Genomic DNA, 19,939 nt, shown 5'->3' with positions numbered 1-19,939 from the left:
TTATGTATTATACATGCAGGTCATATCCCCCCTTATGTATTATACATGGAGATCATATCCCCCCTTATGTATTATACATGGTGATCATATCCCCCCCTTATGTATTATACATGGAGATTATATCCCCCCTTATGTATTATACATGGAGATCATATCCCCTTATGTATTATACATGGAGATCATATCCCCCCTTATGTATTATACATGGAGACCATATCCCCCCTTATGTATTATACATGGAGATCATATCCCCCCTTATGTATTATACATGGTGATCATATCCCCCTTATGTATTATACATGGTGATCATATCCCCCCCTTATGTATTATACATGGAGATCATATCCCCCTTATGTATTATACATGGAGATCACATCCCTCCCTTATGTATTATACATGGTGATCATATCCCCCCTTATGTATTATACATGGAGATCATATCCCCCCCTTATGTATTATACATGGAGATCATATCCCCCTTATGTATTATACATGGAGATCATATCCCCCCTTATGTATTATACATGGTGATCATATCCCCCTTATGTATTATACATGGTGATCATATCCCCCCCTTATGTATTATACATGGAGATCATATCCCCCTTATGTATTATACATGGAGATCACATCCCTCCCTTATGTATTATACATGGAGATCATATCCCCCTTATGTATTATACATGGAGATCATATCCCCCTTATGTATTATACATGGAGATCATATCCCCTTATGTATTATACATGGAGATCATATCCCCCCTTATGTATTATACATGGAGACCATATCCCCCCTTATGTATTATACATGGAGATCATATCCCCCCTTATGTATTATACATGGAGATCATATGCCCCCCCTTATGTATTATACATGGAGATCATATCCCCCTTATGTATTATACATGGAGATCATATCCCCCTTATGTATTATACATGGAGATCATATCCCCCCTTATGTATTATACATGGAGATCATATCCCCCCTTATGTATTATACATGGTGATCATATCCCCCTTATGTATTATACATGGTGATCATATCCCCCTTATGTATTATACATGGAGATCATATCCCCCTTATGTATTATACATGGAGATCATATCCCCCCTTATGTATTATACATGGAGATCATATCCCCCTTATGTATTATACATGGAGATCATATCCCCCCTTATGTATTATACATGGAGATCATATCCCCCTTATGTATTATACATGGAGATCATATCCCCCCCTTATGTATTATACATGGAGATCATATCCCCCCTTATGTATTATACATGGAGATCATATCCCCCTTATGTATTATACATGGAGATCATATCCCCCCTTATGTATTATACATGGAGATCATATCCCCCCCTTATGTATTATACATGGAGATCATATCCCCCTTATGTATTATACATGGAGATCATATCCCCCTTTATGTATTATATCCCCCCCTTATGTATTATACATGGAGATCATATCCCCCCTTATGTATTATACATGGAGATCATATCCCCCCTTATGTATTATACATGAAGATCATATCCCCCCTTATGTATTATACATGGAGATCATATCCCCCTTATGTATTATACATGGAGATCATATCCCCCTTATGTATTATATCCCCCCCTTATGTATTATACATGGAGATCATATCCCCCCTTATGTATTATACATGGAGATCATATCCCCCCTTATGTATTATACATGGAGATCATATCCCCCTTATGTATTATACATGGTGATCATATCCCCCCTTATGTATTATACATGGAGATCATATCCCCCCTTATGTATTATACATGGAGATCATATCCCCCCTTATGTATTATACATGGAGATCATATCCCCCCTTATGTATTATACATGGAGATCATATCCCCCCCTTATGTATTATACATGGAGATCATATCCCCCCCTTATGTATTATACACGGAGATCATATCCCCCCTTATGTATTATACATGGAGATCATATCCCCCCTTATGTATTATACATGGAGATCATATCCCCCCCTTATGTATTATACATGGAGATCATATCCCCCTTATGTATTATACATGGAGATCATATCCCCCCTTATGTATTATACATGGTTGGAGATCATATCCCCCCTTATGTATTATACATGGAGATCATATCCCCCTTATGTATTATACATGGTTGGAGATCATATCCCCCCTTATGTATTATACATGGTGATCATATCCCCCCTTATGTATTATACATGGTGATCATATCCCCCCTTTTGTATTATACATGGAGATCATATCCTACCTTATGTATTATACATGGAGATCATATCCCCCCTTATGTATTATACATGGAGATCATATCCCCTCTTATGTATTATACATGGAGATCATATCCCCCCTTATGTATTATACATGGTGATCATATCCCCCTTATGTATTATACATGGAGATCATATCCCCCTTATGTATTATACATGGTGATCATATCCCCCCTTATGTATTATACATGGAGATCATACCCCCCCTTATGTATTATACATGGAGATCATACCCCCCCTTATGTATTATACATGGAGATCATATCCCCCTTATGTATTATACATGGAGATCATATCCCCCCTTATGTATTATACATGGAGATCATATCCCCCCTTATGTATTATACATAGAGATCATATCCCCCTTATGTATTATACATGGAGATCATATCCCCCCTTATGTATTATACATGGAGATCATATCCCCCCTTATGTATTATACATGGAGATCATATCCCCCCCTTATGTATTATACATGGAGATCATATCCCCCCTTATGTATTATACATGGAGATCATATCCCCCCTTATGTATTATACATGGAGATCATATCCCCCTTATGTATTATACATGGAGATCATATCCCCCCTTATGTATTATACATGGAGATCATATCCCCCCTTATGTATTATAAATGGTGATCATATCCCCCCTTATGTATTATACATGGAGATCATATCCCCCCTTATGTATTATACATGGTGATCATATCCCCCTTATGTATTATACATAGAGATCATATCCCCCCTTATGTATTATACATGGAGATCATATCCCCCCTTATGTATTATACATGGAGATCATATCCCCCCTTATGTATTATACATGGAGATCATATCCCCCTTATGTATTATACATGGAGATCATATCCCCCCTTATGTATTATACATGGAGATCATATCCCCCCTTATGTATTATACATGGTGATCATATCCCCCTTATGTATTATACATGGAGATCATATCCCCCTTATGTATTATACATGGAGATCATATCCCCCCTTATGTATTATACATGGAGATCATATCCCCCCTTAATCTCCTCTTCTCAGTAGAGAATACATTCAGTTCCTCTAATCTTTCCTCATAGCTGATCTCCTCCTTGCCTCGTATCAGTTTGGTTGCCCTTCTCTGTACTTCCTCCAGTTCCCCAATGTTCTTTTTGTGAATTAGAGCCCAAAACTGAACTGCATATTCCAGATGAGGTATTACTAATGATTTGTACCCGGGGGGAGGGGGGGGGGGGGGGGGGTGATATCTCTCTCTCTGGAGTCTCTACCTCTCCTAATACAAGAGAGGATTTTGCTCACTTTAGAACCCGCAGCTTTGCATTGCTGCCATTATTAGGCTGGTAATTTACCAGAACCCCAGATCCTTCTCCACTATTGACCCCCCCCAGATCCTTTTCCATTGACCCATCCAGATCCTTCTCCACAATTGCCCCCAGATCCTTCTCCACCATTGTCCCCCCAAATCCTTCACCATTGTCCCCCCAAATCCTTCTCCACCATTGACCCCCCCAGACCCTTCTCCACCATTGACCCCCCAGTTGTACCCCCCTAGTATGTATGATGCATATTCTTAGCCCCCCCAAGTGCAGAACCTTACATTTATCACCATTAGCCCTCATTGGCCCCATAGTCCCCCAATTACACAGAGCATTGAGGTCGGCTTGTAAGTTGGAGACATCCTGTAAGGACGTTATTCCCCGGCACAGCTTGGTGTCATCTGCAAAGACTGGAATGGGATTTATAATCTCACACCCCATATTGTTTATATATATATTAATAAGTAAGGGTCCCAACACTGAACCTTGGGGTACCCCACTAATAACACTGAACCCTGGGGTACCCCACTAATAACACTGAACCTTGGGGTACACCACTAATAACACTGAACCTTGGGGTACCCCACTAATATCACTGAACCTTGGGGTACTCCACTAATAACACTGAACCTTGGGGTACCCCACTAATAACACTGAACCTTGGGGTACCCCACTAATAACACTGAACCTTGGGGTACCCCACTAATATCACTGAACCTTGGGGTACTCCACTAATAACACTGAACCATAGGGTACCCCACTAATAACACTGAACCTTGGAGTACCCCACTAACCCCTTCCATATCGGGCACTTTTACCCCCTTCCTGCCCAGGCCAATTTTCAGGTCTCAGCGCTCTCACACTTTGAATGACAATTGCGCGATCATACAACATTGTACCCAAACTAAAATTTGGGGGTTATCTGGCCTACAGTGATTGGTCACAGCAGGTCACTTGGTACTGACAATGGGGCCGGTACACAGATATGTCATTGGCCGTGTCCGAGGTACATGGCCGGTGACAGATCACGCTGCTGCACGGCTCTGCAGGCATGCAAAGTGCACATACCTGGAAGTATGCCATATGGCTTCTACCCAGAGGCATGAGGTGCTCGCCCGGCCACCATCTGGCCATAGGCTGGGTGGGAACCAGCTAATAAAACTGACCCTTGGGGTACCCCACTGATAACACTGAACCCCGGTTTCCCTACTAATACTGAACCCTGGGATACCCCACTAGTAACACTGAACCTTGGGGTACCCCACTAATAAAACTGAACCTTGGGGTACCCCACTAATAACACTGAAGGTTGGGGTACCCTACTAATAACACTGAACCTTGGGGTACACCACTGACACCCCCAGACCATTCAGAGTATGAATCATTAACCTCTACTCTCTGAATACGATCTTTTATCCAGTTTTCTATCCATTTACATTCAGATTTTTCCATCTCCATAGACTTTACCTTACACATTAGCCGTGTGTGGGGAACTGTGTCCAAGTGTACCACGTCCACCGCCACCCCTCTGTCCAAGTATACCACGTCCACCGCCACCCCTCTGTCCAAGTATACCACGTCCACCGCCACCCCTCTGTCCAAGTATACCACGTCCACCGCCACCCCTCTGTCCAAGTATACCACGTCCCCCACCACCGCTCTGTCCAAGTATACCAAGTCCACCGCCACCCCTCTGTCCAAGTGTACCACGTCCACCGCCACCCCTCTGTCCAAGTGTACCACGTCCACCGCCACCCCTCTGTCCAAGTGTACCACGTCCACCGCCACCGCTCTGTCCAAGTATACCACGTCCACCGCCACCCCTCTGTCCAAGTATACCACGTCCAACGCCACCCCTCTGTCCAAGGATTTGTTAACCTCCAATCTAACCTGTTTCATGATGGTTTATTCCCAGCTCACCTCTACATGTTGTCTACAGTACAAATTTAAGCTTCCACTGATTACAGAATACTAATACTGAGAGTCCTGACCCTTATACTATATAACTTGTACATTACATACTCCTGACCCCTGCACTATATACTCTATGTTGTACATTACATACTCCTGACCCCTGCACTATATACTCTATGTTGTACATTACATACTCCTGACCCCTGCACTATATACTCTATGTTGTACATTACATACTCCTGACCCCTGCACTATATACTCTATGTTGTACATTACATACTCCTGACCCCTGCACTATATACTCTATGTTGTACATTACATACTCCTGACCCCTGCACTATATACTCTATGTTGTACATTACATACTCCTGACCCCTGCACTATATACTCTATGTTGTACATTACATTCTCCTGACTTCTGCTCTCCCCCCTCCCCCCACTGCTATATATACACATAATATGGATTCTCTTTTGTTCCCCCCATTTCCTCCCAGCTGGACATTTTATATCGGATGATGTGATTGGAGCACAGACTTTTACATGGTGATAATAATGTGATAACATCCTCCAACTTTGGACCCTTAAACAGAAAGTGATAATGAGGGAGGAGTCAATACCCCAATGATGGTGGTCTTCAGGATCAGTCCAGTCTTCATCTTGGTTGTTCTCCCCCCATCCTCACTCTCTGACCTCTGGTGGGGCTCAGCCCCTCTGTTCTTCATGACTAAATCATGGACTAAATAAGGAAGTGCAGTACTTCTTGTGTTGGGAAGATGGCGATGAGTGATAGAGGGGGTGGGGACCCTCGTCCTATAATCCCCTCATCACTGTCCCTCCTATAAAAGACAGTTCTGGTTGTTTCCTCACTCTCTGACTAAGGTCCATGAATAAAGAAATGACCTGGTAGGAGATCAGAGGAGCCATTTCCTAGTTCCCTTGAGGGTGGAATTGTAAGCTCCTCAGAGACCAAGCTGCCTGATGTGGGTGGAGTCCTGGTTTGGGGGAACCAATCAGCTCCTGTCTAGTAATCTTCTTTGTCTTTGTATTTTAGTCCATGGCCGGGAGATGAGGAAAACCTCCGAGGATTGTCTCACTTTGTCTCCAGACTGGAAAGTAGAAGATGAGGACATCACACAGTATAGTCCAGGAGAAAACCCGGCTCCCTCCAATGTCCATCCGGCACCACCCAGTGTAGATGGACCATCGGATTCCTCGTATCCTGAGGAACCTCAGACTGTGCGGGACCAGGCCGGCCTTCCAACAGGGAAGAGGTTCTCCTGTACTGAGTGTGGGAAAGGATTCCATTATAAATCCAGACTTAATAGGCATAAAAGATGTCACACAGCGGAGAAGCCGTATTCTTGTCCTGAGTGCGGGAAATGTTTTTCAAGGAAGTCTACTCTTTACACACATCAGAGATCTCACACGGGGGAGAAGCCGTATTCTTGTCTTGAGTGCTGGAAATGTTTTTCAGAGATGTCTATACTTCATAAACATCAGAGATCTCACATGGGGGAGAAGCCGTATTCCTGTCCTGAGTGCGGGAAATGTTTTTCACAGAAGTCCAATCTTCACACACATCAGAGATCTCACACAGGGGAGAAGCCGTATTCTTGTCCTGAGTGCGGGAAATGTTTTTCACAGAAGTCCAATCTTCACACACATCAGAGATCTCACACGGGAGAGAAGCCATATTCCTGTCCTGAGTGTGGGAAATGTTTTTCAAAGAAGTCTAATCTTTACACACATCAGAGATCTCACACGGGGAAGAAGCCGTATTCTTGTCCTGAGTGTGGGAAATGTTTTTCAGAGAAGCGCATTCTTCAAACACATCAGAGATCTCACACAGGGGAGAAGCCGTATTCTTGTCCTGAGTGCAGGAAATGTTTTTCAAGGAAGTCCAATCTTTACACACATCAGAGATCTCACACGGGAGAGAAGCCATATTCCTGTCCTGCGTGTGGGAAATGTTTTTCAGTGAAGTCCCATCTTTACAGACATCAGAGATCTCACACGGGGGAGAAGCCGTATTCTTGTCTTGAGTGCAGGAAATGTTTTTCAGAGAAGTCCATTCTTCAAACACACCAGAGATCTCACACAGGGGAGAAGCCGTATTCTTGTCCTGAGTGCGGGAAATGTTTTTCAAGGAAGTCCCATCTTTACACACATCAGAGAACTCACACTGGGGAGAAGCCGTATTCTTGTCTTGAGTGCAGGAAATGTTTTTCAGATAAGTCCAGTCATCACAGACATCAGAGACTTCACACGGGGGTGAAGCCACTTTCCTGTCCTGAGTGAGGGAATTGTTCCTTACTGAAGTCCTGTCTTCCTGTACATCAGGGGTCCCACACAACCCTGGAGGTGTATTAGTGCCTTGAGTGCGGGAAATGTCTTCTAGATGAATGTTGCTGGACATCCCAGCTCTCATGTGGGGAAGAAGCACACCCTGATATACACCTCAGATATACTCCATGGCTGATCTTCATCATGGAAGAAACAGTTCATAAGGAGATCAGAGGTCCCCAAAGACATGGATGAAGTGTGGGACCGGGTTGGCCATTGATAGCAGGGTAAGAATAAAAATGGAGGCCTGACCAAGAGCACTGGGCTAACTTTTCATTGGGGTGCAGCCTATATGCTAGCGATGGTTTGCACCTAATTGGATGGGGGTCTGCTGTGCTGGGGGAGGGGTTTATGGGAAGGCTGGAGGAATATATAAACTAGGATGGAGGGGGGAGGGAGAATTCGATTTTAATGAGGAAGACAGATCAGACGGGTCAGTACTTATTGGGGGGTGGAATGGGGAAAGATGGGGGGAGGGCTATGACAGATGGTAAGAAGGTTCCCATGTTACAAATAACCAGTGGAATTGGTACCATTTGTATGAAAATAAAAAATACACAAAATTCATGTGAACAAGGTGTCAGTGAATGGACAAGGTGTCAGTAAATGAACAAGGTGTCAGTGAATGGACAAGGTGTCAGTGAATGAAAGTGTTTGTTCACCAATGCCAGACGTCTGCCCTGCACAATAGGTGAGTTGGAAGGTTTGGTGAATGAAGAGAACTAGGATTGAATTGGTATTGCTGAATCTTGGCTTCATTCCTCACATGACTGGGCCATTCATATTCCTGGCTAGGTTCTCTTTCGGAGAGACGGGGGAAATAGGAAAGGTGGTGGTGTCTGTCTCTATGTGAGAAGTGATCTCAGAGCGAGTGTGAAAGAGGACCTAGTTGATGGAGAGTGTGATGAGGCTGAAGTATTATGGGTGGAACTGCACATGGGGGGGCGGTACTACAAAGGTCATCATTGGAGTTTGTTATAGGCCTCCCAGTGTTAATGAGGAGGTGGAGACTCAGCTCCTCCCACAGATGGAAAGGGCTGGGACAGTGATAATAATGGGGGATGGTAACTACCCGTATAGTGACTGGAGTAATGGGACTGCAGGAACAGTTAAAGGGCAAACATTTTTAAACCTACTACAGGACAATTTTATGGTGCAGTTCATAGAGGCCCCAACTAGGAATGATGCTCTGCTGGACCTGGTCATCTCCAACCATGAAGAGCTTATTACGAATGTCCATATAAAAGAACATCTGGGTAGCAGTGACCATAACATGATTTCATTTATTGTTAGCTGTAAACAGCAAGCACATACGGGAAAAATAAAAATGCTCAACTTTAAGAGAGCTAATTTTCCAAGGCTGAGAGCTGCTCTCCAGGACTTAGACTGGGAGGGAATATTGGCATCGATGAACACAACACAGAAATGGGAGTTCTTAAAAAAGACTGTATGTGACCACACTTCAAAATATATTCCCATGGGCAACAAGTATAAAAGGCTACAAATCCAACCTATGTGGCTTACAGCCAAAGTTACAAAAGCGATAGATAATAAGAAAAGAGCTTTTATTAAATATAACAATGAAGGAACGCGATCATCGTTTACACATTACAAAGAATAGAACAGAAGATGCAAAAAGGAAATAAAGGCGCAAAAACTGAAAACAAACGACAGAAAGATATCAGGACGACCCCAAAACATTCCTCTAATCTATGAATAGTAGAAAGGTCCGGTCCCAGCATGTAGGCCCTTTACAGAACCATCTAGAGGGGGGGGGACAAAGAGAAGGACAATGTATGAAATCCCTTCTTCAGCTCTGTGTATACAAAGGAGCATGGGGGGGCTCTTGTCCATAATGGGGGTGGTACTGACACCCCCCAGATGATCCACATTGGCTCACAATTGATATGATGCAGAAATATTTGTACAGAATAAAGGTGAATAAAGCCCCTGGACCGGATGGCAGACACCCACGGGGCCTTAAAGAATTCAGCTCTGTCATCTCACAGCCATTGTTTCTCATTGTTAGGGCCTCTTTAATGACTGGCATAGTACCACTGGATTGGTGTAAGGCCAATGTGGGGCCAATATTTATAAAGGGGACAAAATCTTTCCCAAGTAATTATAGACCTGTTAGTGGAACTTCTATAGTTGGGAAGATACTGGAGAGTTTAACCCCTCCCCCTCCTGAGGATTTACCCCCCTTCCTGACCACGCCTCTTTTTGCTTTCGGTGCTGCACTAGTTCAACTGATAATTGCGCGGTCATGCAATGCTGCACCCAAATGAAATTTATGTCCTTTTTTTCACATAAATAGAGCTTTCTTTCGGAGGTATTTGATCACCTGTGCGATTTTTATTTTTTGCGCTATAAACAAAAAAAGACCAAAAATTTTGAAAAAAAAACAATATTTTTTTACTTTTGGCTATAAAAAATATATAGTAAACTCAAAGTTAGTTATAAATTTAGGCCAAAATGTATTCTGCTCCATGTTTTTGGTAACAAAAATCCCAATAAGTGTATATTGATTGCTTTGTGTGATAGTTATAGCGTCTACAAACTATGGGAGAGATCATGGAATTTACTGCACTAGTTTTACTGACAATTGCGCGGTCATGCAATACGGTACATAAATGAACATGTAACTAAACTCTTCTTTAAACATAGATGAATCTATCCCAATATACAATAAAATAATATATAAATAAAATTTACAATAAAATAAATTGTAAAATAAAATACAAATCCCAAAAAATTATATATCAAACTAAATTTCCCAAAAAATAAATGTCCAAAATGTCTCTGTAAAGATGTCTTTCCAAATTCCAGAGCAAACTCGTATCATCTTTAATCATCCAGTATGGAAATTCCAAAATTCTTCATGAACCTCAAAAAAATAAACTTGTGATACTGTATTACCTTTATACTGAACATACATGTAAAATAGTGAAAGAACCGTGTATCATGTCAACTGCATACCGTGAGCTCACACGTGAAAAAACAATTCCTCTACCAATATATCAATCTCTGAATATGTAAATACACTCGTGACAAGAATCAGAAGAGTGACCATTCCAAGTCCAAACGATGAAACGTGATCACCTCCAAATAGTGAGGATGGAGAATAACCCAAATCTCTAATAGTGAGCTCTACAAACTCAATAATAGTGAACAATAAAGTGCTCTCCTCCAACTGGTGCAACAATGGATCATTCCCCTCTGGAAATAAATCCCAGGCTTTCAGGGGATAGTCGCACTCTCCAGGCTTCCTAATGTTCCTGTTGGCACTCTTCCATATTCCTCATCAGGTGAGATAGGAGACAATCAGCGCTATATAGTAACAGAAGTCAATATTTATTGAATATCTTACATTACAATTGAAGAATATCAGCTTCCAGCATTCAGAACAGCTCAGGTGTAGTCCTATGTATAGAGAGCCGCATGTTCCCACTTCCAAAATGGCCACCACCACACTTCCGGTTTTGTTTCCAGTAAGTTTGTCAGACGTCATGTGTTCCAATGCGTTTTGGTCACTTCCTGGACTTTTTCACAAGGGATCAAGACGTCTGAGAGGCGGTTCCTTATATTCTGTCATACATCAAGGGCAGGAAATCGAAACCGCCATCTTACTATATGGAAAAATGGCGGCATGTATATCTTTATTCCCATTCCCTATATCAGGGCTCCCGGTAAGACCAGAGATGCATTAACTGACACAGGGAAACGCAGGCTCAAGTATGGTGTAACAATATAATTTATTAAAGGTTATACACAAATATAAATGCACAATATTACAAAACCAAACCTCCAACTGATAACGGAATGTACACAGACAAGAGCAGTCAGGGCTGGTGAGGTGGAGTGGTCAGGCGGGCCAGGTCAGGAACCATCGGGCAGACAAGACACAAAGGATTAGGCAGAGCAAAGTCAGACGGGCCGGGTCAGGAATAATCAGGCAGACAAGGTACCAAAGGAGCAGGCTGGAGAGTGGTCAGGAATAGCCGAGGTCAGGACAGGCGGAGTTCATTCAGAGTCAGGATCAAAGCAGAATCAGGAAGCAGGCAGGATGCAGGTACAGGGGCTCATGGGAAGCATACACCAAGGCACTGACTGCAGGTCTGGCCATTCCTTAAATGCACCTCCTGCAATCAGCCATCAGGTGATGGCTGATTGCAGGAGTGAGCTTCTGGTTGCTGAGAGCACCGGCTGGCCAGCCCTGGTACTGCAGCCCACAAGGCAGGTGAGTCCCACCACCATTGGCAAGTCCATTCCTGACACCCTATACAAACACTGCAATCCCTATATGAACACTGCAATCCCTATACGAGCACTGCAATCCCTATACGAGCACTGCAATCCCTATACGAGCACTGCGATCCCTATACAAACACTGCGATCCCTATACGAGCACTGCAATCCTTATACGAGCACTGCAATCCCTGTGCGAACACTGCGATCCCTATGCGAACACTGCGATCCCTATACGAACACTGCAATCCCTATACGAGCACTGCAATCCCTATACGAGCACTGCGATCCCTATGCGAACACTGCGATCCCTATGCGAACACTGCGATCCCTATACGAACACTGCGATCCCTATGCGACCACTGCGATCCCTATGCGAACACTGCGATCCCTATACGAACACTGCGATCCCTATACGAACACTGCGATCCCTGTACGAACACTGCGATCCCTGTACGAACACTGCGATCCCTGTACGAACACTGCAATCCCTATACGAGCACTGCAATCCCTATACGAACACTGCAATCCCTATACGAGCACTGCAATCCCTATACGAGCACTGCGATCCCTATACGAACACTGCGATCCCTATACGAACACTGCGATCCCTGTACGAACACTGCAATCCCTATACGAGCACTGCAATCCCTATACGAACACTGCAATCCCTATACGAACACTGCGATCCCTGTACGAACACTGCAATCCCTATACGAGCACTGCAATCCCTATACGAACACTGCAATCCCTGTATGAACACTGCAATCCCTATACGAGCACTGCAATCCCTATACGAGCACTGCAATCCCTATACGAACACTGAAATCCCTGTACGAGCACTGCAATCCCTATACAAACACTGCAATCCCTGTACAAGCACTGCAATCACACAGCATCTATACTAGAAACATATAACTGTGTACCTATACTGTAATAAAAACTCCATCTTAATGACCCCCCCACTCCCCCTAACAGGTACACGCCCCCATACCTGATCTAAATCCCCATGTAATTAAAATGCTAAAAAGGATCAACATATACTGTGAATCCAACTAAATAGCAGCAATGTATATACACCCTTCTTATATAATATATAAATATATAACAGACCGATATTCAATACAATGGCAATCTTATACCCCCTATGGCAGTGATGGCGAACCCGTGGCATGCGTGCCACAGCCGGCACGTCGAGCCTTATCTGTGGGCACGCCAGGAGAATCCAGCGGCGCGCTGTCTTCCCGGCTGTAGTGTGCGTGACAGCCGGGTCCCAAGTGCGCATGCACAAGAAGCAGTGCTCTTTGTGAATGGTAAGGCGGTACCTGGGACACATGACAGATCCCAGAAGCCGCCGGACCAATCACAAAGCGCAGCGCTTCTCGCGCATGCGCACTGGGCATCCGGCTGTCCGACGAGCGCCCACACTACAGAAGCCGGGAAGACAGCGCGCGGCTGGATCGAGGAACAGGTAAGATAAAAAAAAAAACTCTGCGGAAGTAAGAGCGGGTACCTGTCAAATTCAGGTACCTGCTCCCCCTCCCTCCCCAAAGGTCAGCAGTCATCCCTGTACTGTCCGCAGTCTCTGGTCATCCCTGTACTGTCCGCAGTCTCTGGTCATCCCTGTGCTGTCCGCAGTCTCTGGTCATCCCTGTGCTGTCCGCAGTCTCTGGTCATCCCTGTGCTGTCCGCAGTCTCTGGTCATCTCTGTGCTGTCCGCAGTCTCTGGTCATCCCTGTGCTGTCCGCAGTCTCTGGTCATCCCTGTGCTGTCCGCAGTCTCTGGTCATCCCTGTGCTGTCCGCAGTCTCTGGTCATCCCTGTGCTATCCGCAGTCTCTGGTCATCCCTGTACTGTCCGCAGTCTCTGGTCATCCCTGTACTGTGTCCGCAGTCTCTGGTCATCCCTGTACTGTGTCCGCAGTCTCTGGTCATCCCTGTACTGTCCGCAGTCTCTGGTCATCTCCTGTACTGTGTCCGCAGTCTCTGGTCATCCCTGTACTGTCCGCAGTCTCTGGTCATCTCCTGTACTGTGTCCGCAGTCTCTGGTCATCCCTGTACTGTCCGCAGTCTCTGGTCATCTCTGTACTGTGTCTGCAGTCTCTGGTCATCCCTGTACTGTGTCCGCAGTCTCTGGTCATCCCTGTACTGTCCGCAGTCTCTGGTCATCCCTGTACTGTCCGCAGTCTCTGGTCATCTCCTGTACTGTGTCCGCAGTCTCTGGTCATCCCTGTACTGTGTCCGCAGTCTCTGGTCATCCCTGTACTGTGTCCGCAGTCTCTGGTCATCCCTGTACTGTGTCCGCAGTCTCTGGTCATCCCTGTACTGTCCGCAGTCTCTGGTCATCCCTGTGCTGTCCGCAGTCTCTGGTCATCCCTGTGCTGTCCGCAGTCTCTGGTCATCCCTGTGCTGTCCGCAGTCTCTGGTCATCCCTGTGCTGTCCGCAGTCTCTGGTCATCCCTGTGCTGTCTGCAGTCTCTGGTCATCTCTGTGCTGTCCGCAGTCTCTGGTCATCCCTGTGCTGTCCGCAGTCTCTGGTCATCCCTGTGCTGTCCGCAGTCTCTGGTCATCCCTGTGCTGTCCGCAGTCTCTGGTCATCCCTGTGCTGTCCGCAGTCTCTGGTCATCCCTGTACTGTCCGCAGTCTCTGGTCATCCCTGTACTGTGTCCGCAGTCTCTGGTCATCCCTGTACTGTGTCCGCAGTCTCTGGTCATCCCTGTACTGTCCGCAGTCTCTGGTCATCTCCTGTACTGTGTCCGCAGTCTCTGGTCATCTCCTGTACTGTGTCCGCAGTCTCTGGTCATCCCTGTACTGTCCGCAGTCTCTGGTCATCTCCTGTACTGTGTCCGCAGTCTCTGGTCATCCCTGTACTGTCCGCAGTCTCTGGTCATCCCTGTACTGTGTCCGCAGTCTCTGGTCATCCCTGTACTGTGTCCGCAGTCTCTGGTCATCCCTGTACTGTCCGCAGTCTCTGGTCATCCCTGTACTGTCCGCAGTCTCTGGTCATCTCCTGTACTGTGTCCGCAGTCTCTGGTCATCCCTGTACTGTGTCCGCAGTCTCTGGTCATCCCTGTACTGTGTCCGCAGTCTCTGGTCATCCCTGTACTGTGTCCGCAGTCTCTGGTCATCCCTGTACTGTCCGCAGTCTCTGGTCATCTCCTGTACTGTGTCCGCAGTCTCTGGTCATCTCCTGTACTGTGTCCGCAGTCTCTGGTCATCCCTGTACTGTCCGCAGTCTCTGGTCATCTCCTGTACTGTGTCCGCAGTCTCTGGTCATCCCTGTACTGTCCGCAGTCTCTGGTCATCCCTGTACTGTGTCCGCAGTCTCTGGTCATCCCTGTACTGTGTCCGCAGTCTCTGGTCATCCCTGTACTGTCCGCAGTCTCTGGTCATCCCTGTACTGTCCGCAGTCTCTGGTCATCTCCTGTACTGTGTCCGCAGTCTTTGGTCATCCCTGTACTGTGTCCGCAGTCTCTGGTCATCCCTGTACTGTGTCCGCAGTCTCTGGTCATCCCTGTACTGTGTCCGCAGTCTCTGGTCATCCCTGTACTGTCCGCAGTCTCTGGTCATCCCTGTACTGTGTCCGCAGTCTCTGGTCATCCCTGTACTGTCCGCAGTCTCTGGTCATCCCTGTACTGTCCGCAGTCTCTGGTCATCCCTGTGCTGTCCACAGTCTCTGGTCATCCCTGTGCTGTCCGCAGTCTCTGGTCATCTCTGTACTGTCCGCAGTCTCTGGTCATCCCTGTGCTGTCCGCAGTCTCTGGTCATCCCTGTACTGTCCGCAGTCTCTGGTCATCCCTGTACTGTCCGCAGTCTCTGGTCATCCCTGTACTGTGTCTGCAGTCTCTGGTCATCCCTGTACTGTGTCCGCAGTCTCTGGTCATCCCTGTACTGTCCGCAGTCTCTGGTCATCCCTGTACTGTCCGCAGTCTCTGGTCATCTCCTGTACTGTGTCCGCAGTCTCTGGTCATCCCTGTACTGTGTCCGCAGTCTCTGGTCATCCCTGTACTGTGTCCGCAGTCTCTGGTCATCTCCTGTACTGTGTCCGCAGTCTCTGGTCATCCCTGTACTGTCCGCAGTCTCTGGTCATCTCCTGTACTGTGTCCGCAGTCTCTGGTCATCCCTGTACTGTGTCCAGCGTCTCTGGTCATCCCTGTACTGTCCGCAGTCTCTGGTCATCTCCTGTACTGTGTCCGCAGTCTCTGGTCATCCCTGTACTGTCCGCAGTCTCTGGTCATCCCTGTACTGTGTCTGCAGTCTCTGGTCATCCCTGTACTGTGTCCGCAGTCTCTGGTCATCCCTGTACTGTGTCCGCAGTCTCTGGTCATCCCTGTACTGTCCGCAGTCTCTGGTCATCTCCTGTACTGTGTCCGCAGTCTCTGGTCATCCCTGTACTGTGTCCGCAGTCTCTGGTCATCCCTGTACTGTGTCTGCAGTCTCTGGTCATCCCTGTACTGTGTCCGCAGTCTCTGGTCATCCCTGTACTGTCCGCAGTCTCTGGTCATCCCTGTACTGTGTCCGCAGTCTCTGGTCATCCCTGTACTGTCCGCAGTCTCTGGTCATCCCTGTACTGTCCGCAGTCTCTGGTCATCTCCTGTACTGTGTCCGCAGTCTCTGGTCATCCCTGTACTGTGTCCGCAGTCTCTGGTCATCCCTGTACTGTGTCCGCAGTCTCTGGTCATCCCTGTACTGTGTCCGCAGTCTCTGGTCATCCCTGTACTGTCCGCAGTCTCTGGTCATCCCTGTACTGTGTCCGCAGTCTCTGGTCATCCCTGTACTGTCCGCAGTCTCTGGTCATCCCTGTACTGTCCGCAGTCTCTGGTCATCCCTGTGCTGTCCACAGTCTCTGGTCATCCCTGTGCTGTCCGCAGTCTCTGGTCATCTCTGTACTGTCCGCAGTCTCTGGTCATCCCTGTGCTGTCCGCAGTCTCTGGTCATCCCTGTACTGTCCGCAGTCTCTGGTCATCCCTGTACTGTCCGCAGTCTCTGGTCATCCCTGTACTGTGTCTGCAGTCTCTGGTCATCCCTGTACTGTGTCCGCAGTCTCTGGTCATCCCTGTACTGTCCGCAGTCTCTGGTCATCCCTGTACTGTCCGCAGTCTCTGGTCATCTCCTGTACTGTGTCCGCAGTCTCTGGTCATCCCTGTACTGTGTCCGCAGTCTCTGGTCATCCCTGTACTGTGTCCGCAGTCTCTGGTCATCTCCTGTACTGTGTCCGCAGTCTCTGGTCATCCCTGTACTGTCCGCAGTCTCTGGTCATCTCCTGTACTGTGTCCGCAGTCTCTGGTCATCCCTGTACTGTGTCCAGCGTCTCTGGTCATCCCTGTACTGTCCGCAGTCTCTGGTCATCTCCTGTACTGTGTCCGCAGTCTCTGGTCATCCCTGTACTGTCCGCAGTCTCTGGTCATCCCTGTACTGTGTCTGCAGTCTCTGGTCATCCCTGTACTGTGTCCGCAGTCTCTGGTCATCCCTGTACTGTGTCCGCAGTCTCTGGTCATCCCTGTACTGTCCGCAGTCTCTGGTCATCTCCTGTACTGTGTCCGCAGTCTCTGGTCATCCCTGTACTGTGTCCGCAGTCTCTGGTCATCCCTGTACTGTGTCTGCAGTCTCTGGTCATCCCTGTACTGTGTCCGCAGTCTCTGGTCATCCCTGTACTGTCCGCAGTCTCTGGTCATCCCTGTACTGTGTCCGCAGTCTCTGGTCATCCCTGTACTGTCCGCAGTCTCTGGTCATCTCCTGTACTGTGTCCGCAGTCTCTGGTCATCCCTGTACTGTGTCCGCAGTCTCTGGTCATCCCTGTACTGTGTCCGCAGTCTCTGGTCATCCCTGTACTGTGTCTGCAGTCTCTGGTCATCCCTGTACTGTGTCCGCAGTCTCTGGTCATCCCTGTACTGTGTCCGCAGTCTCTGGTCATCCCCTGTACTGTTAATTAGTTTGCACTACTGTACGAGTTGTTTTTTCTAAACCAAAAGCTCGATATTCAGGTTTCATTGCAGTGTTGGCACTTTGAAAGAAATAAGTTGGTTTTGGGTTGCAGTTTGGGCACTCGGGCTCAAAAAGGTTCGCCATCACTGCCCTATGGTAATGACTCCCTCTACTGGTCAATCTATGCATTCCCAGATCAATACATTCTACATCTACTCACACACAAACTAAACCTGATCCATATCCCCCAAACTACCTCATAAAAATGAGGATAAATATGATATATAATAAAATATATAAATAAAATAAATAAAATCAACCCCTAAAAAATACTAAAAGTTATTATAAAATCTACCAAATACACAAACGTTTTCACTATTTTACATGTATGTTCAGTTTAAAGGTATCAGAAGTTTATTTTTTTGAGGTTCACAAAGAATTTTGGAATTTCCATACTGGATGATTACAGAGTGATACGAGTTTGCTTTGCAATTTGGAAAGACATCTTTACAGAGACATTTTAGACATTTATTTTTTGGGACATTTAGTTTGATATATAATTTTTTGGGATTTTTATTTTATTTTACAATTTATTTTATTGTAAATTTTATTTATGTATTATTTTATTGTATATTGGGATGGATTCATCTATGTTTAACCACTTCCCTACCGGGCACTTATACCCCCTTCCTGCCCAGGCCAATTTCCAGAATTCAGCGCTCTCACACTTTGAATTGTGCGGTCATACAACATTGTACCCATATGAGATTTTTATAGTTTTTTGTGACAGATAGAGATTTAATTTGGTGGTATTTAATCACCTCGGGGTTTTTTATTTTTTCTTAAACAAACCAAAAACCACTGAAAATTTTGAAAAAAAAAATGTTTTTTCTTAGTTTTTGTTTAACAATTTTGTAAATAAGTGATTATTCTCCTTCACTGATATGCACTAATGAGGCTGCAGTGGTAGCACTGATAGGCCGCACTGATGGACACTGACAGGCATCACTGATGGGCACTGATAGGCGGCACTGATAGGCGGCACTGACTGGCACAGATATGCGGCACTGACTGGCACTGATAGGTGGCACTGACTGGCACTGATTGGCATTGATAGGTGGCACTGACTGGCACTGATGGGTGACACTGAAAGGCAGCTCAGATGGGCACTGATATGTGGCATTGATGTGCACTGGTAGGCACTGATATGTGTATGTGGCACTGATGAGCACTGGCATGAGGCACTGATGAGCCCAGAGAGCTGACACTGATGGACACTGACAGGTGGCACTGCTGGGGCTACACTGATCATCAGGGCACACTGGTCATCAGTGCCCTGATGATCAGTGTACATGTCCCCTCTGCAGAATGCCGATTACCGGCTCTCCTCTCTTCTGTCAGCGTGACAGATTGAGAGGAGAGAAATGCTGATAACCGGCACTTCACTGTTTACATGTGATCAGCTGTGATTGGACAAAGCTGATCACATGACCGAGCCGACATCTTCGGCTCTTTCCGTGATCGGTGATCCGCTGTGTCTGAGGAACACAGCGCACCACCGATCACCGCGCTGCACGCTCCCTGAGCCGCGCATGCGCAGTAAGAATGGGAGGACGTCATATGACGTCCTCCCAGAATGAGAGAACCACCTTGCGCCTGTCATTGTACTATATGGTGGGCGGGAGGTGGTTAAAGAAGAGTTTAGTTACATGTACACATACTTTCAAGGGTGAAAGTTTACTTTTCTTTTGGGTATAATAGATATTTTGGTAGGTGATAGGGTGTGGAATTCTGTTTATTGATTATTGTGTACATAAATTAAATTTGCATCCTTTTTTTCACACAAATAGTTTTCCTTTAGTGGTATTTGATCACCTGTGCACTTATTTTTTGC

At 46.2% G+C, this 19,939-nt stretch overlaps 1 protein-coding gene across 2 annotated transcripts in view; it reads left to right on the top strand.

The window, feature by feature from the left end:
• Positions 1-6,889: 6,889 nt before the first annotated feature.
• LOC149440276 (uncharacterized) overlaps positions 6,890-19,939 on the top strand; it is a 55,769-nt gene continuing 42,719 nt past the window's right edge. The window contains exon 1 of one of the 2 annotated variants that reach the window (XM_089658821.1): positions 6,890-7,668. In XM_089658821.1, coding sequence (XP_089514947.1) covers positions 7,008-7,668 — 661 coding nt within the window. In that variant the 5' untranslated portion in view covers positions 6,890-7,007. Of the gene's footprint in view, positions 7,727-19,939 lie in introns of both variants that reach the window. The other variant, XM_089658822.1, reaches the window with a different exon arrangement.

The sequence above is a fragment of the Staurois parvus genome, unplaced genomic scaffold (assembly GCF_062004578.1).
Source record: "Staurois parvus isolate SC_StPar_1 unplaced genomic scaffold, SC_StPar_1.0 ptg001098l, whole genome shotgun sequence".
Taxonomy (NCBI): domain Eukaryota; kingdom Metazoa; phylum Chordata; class Amphibia; order Anura; family Ranidae; genus Staurois; species Staurois parvus.
The sequence above is the reverse complement of the archived record's forward strand: the minus strand, read 5'-3'. Positions and strand labels throughout refer to the sequence as shown.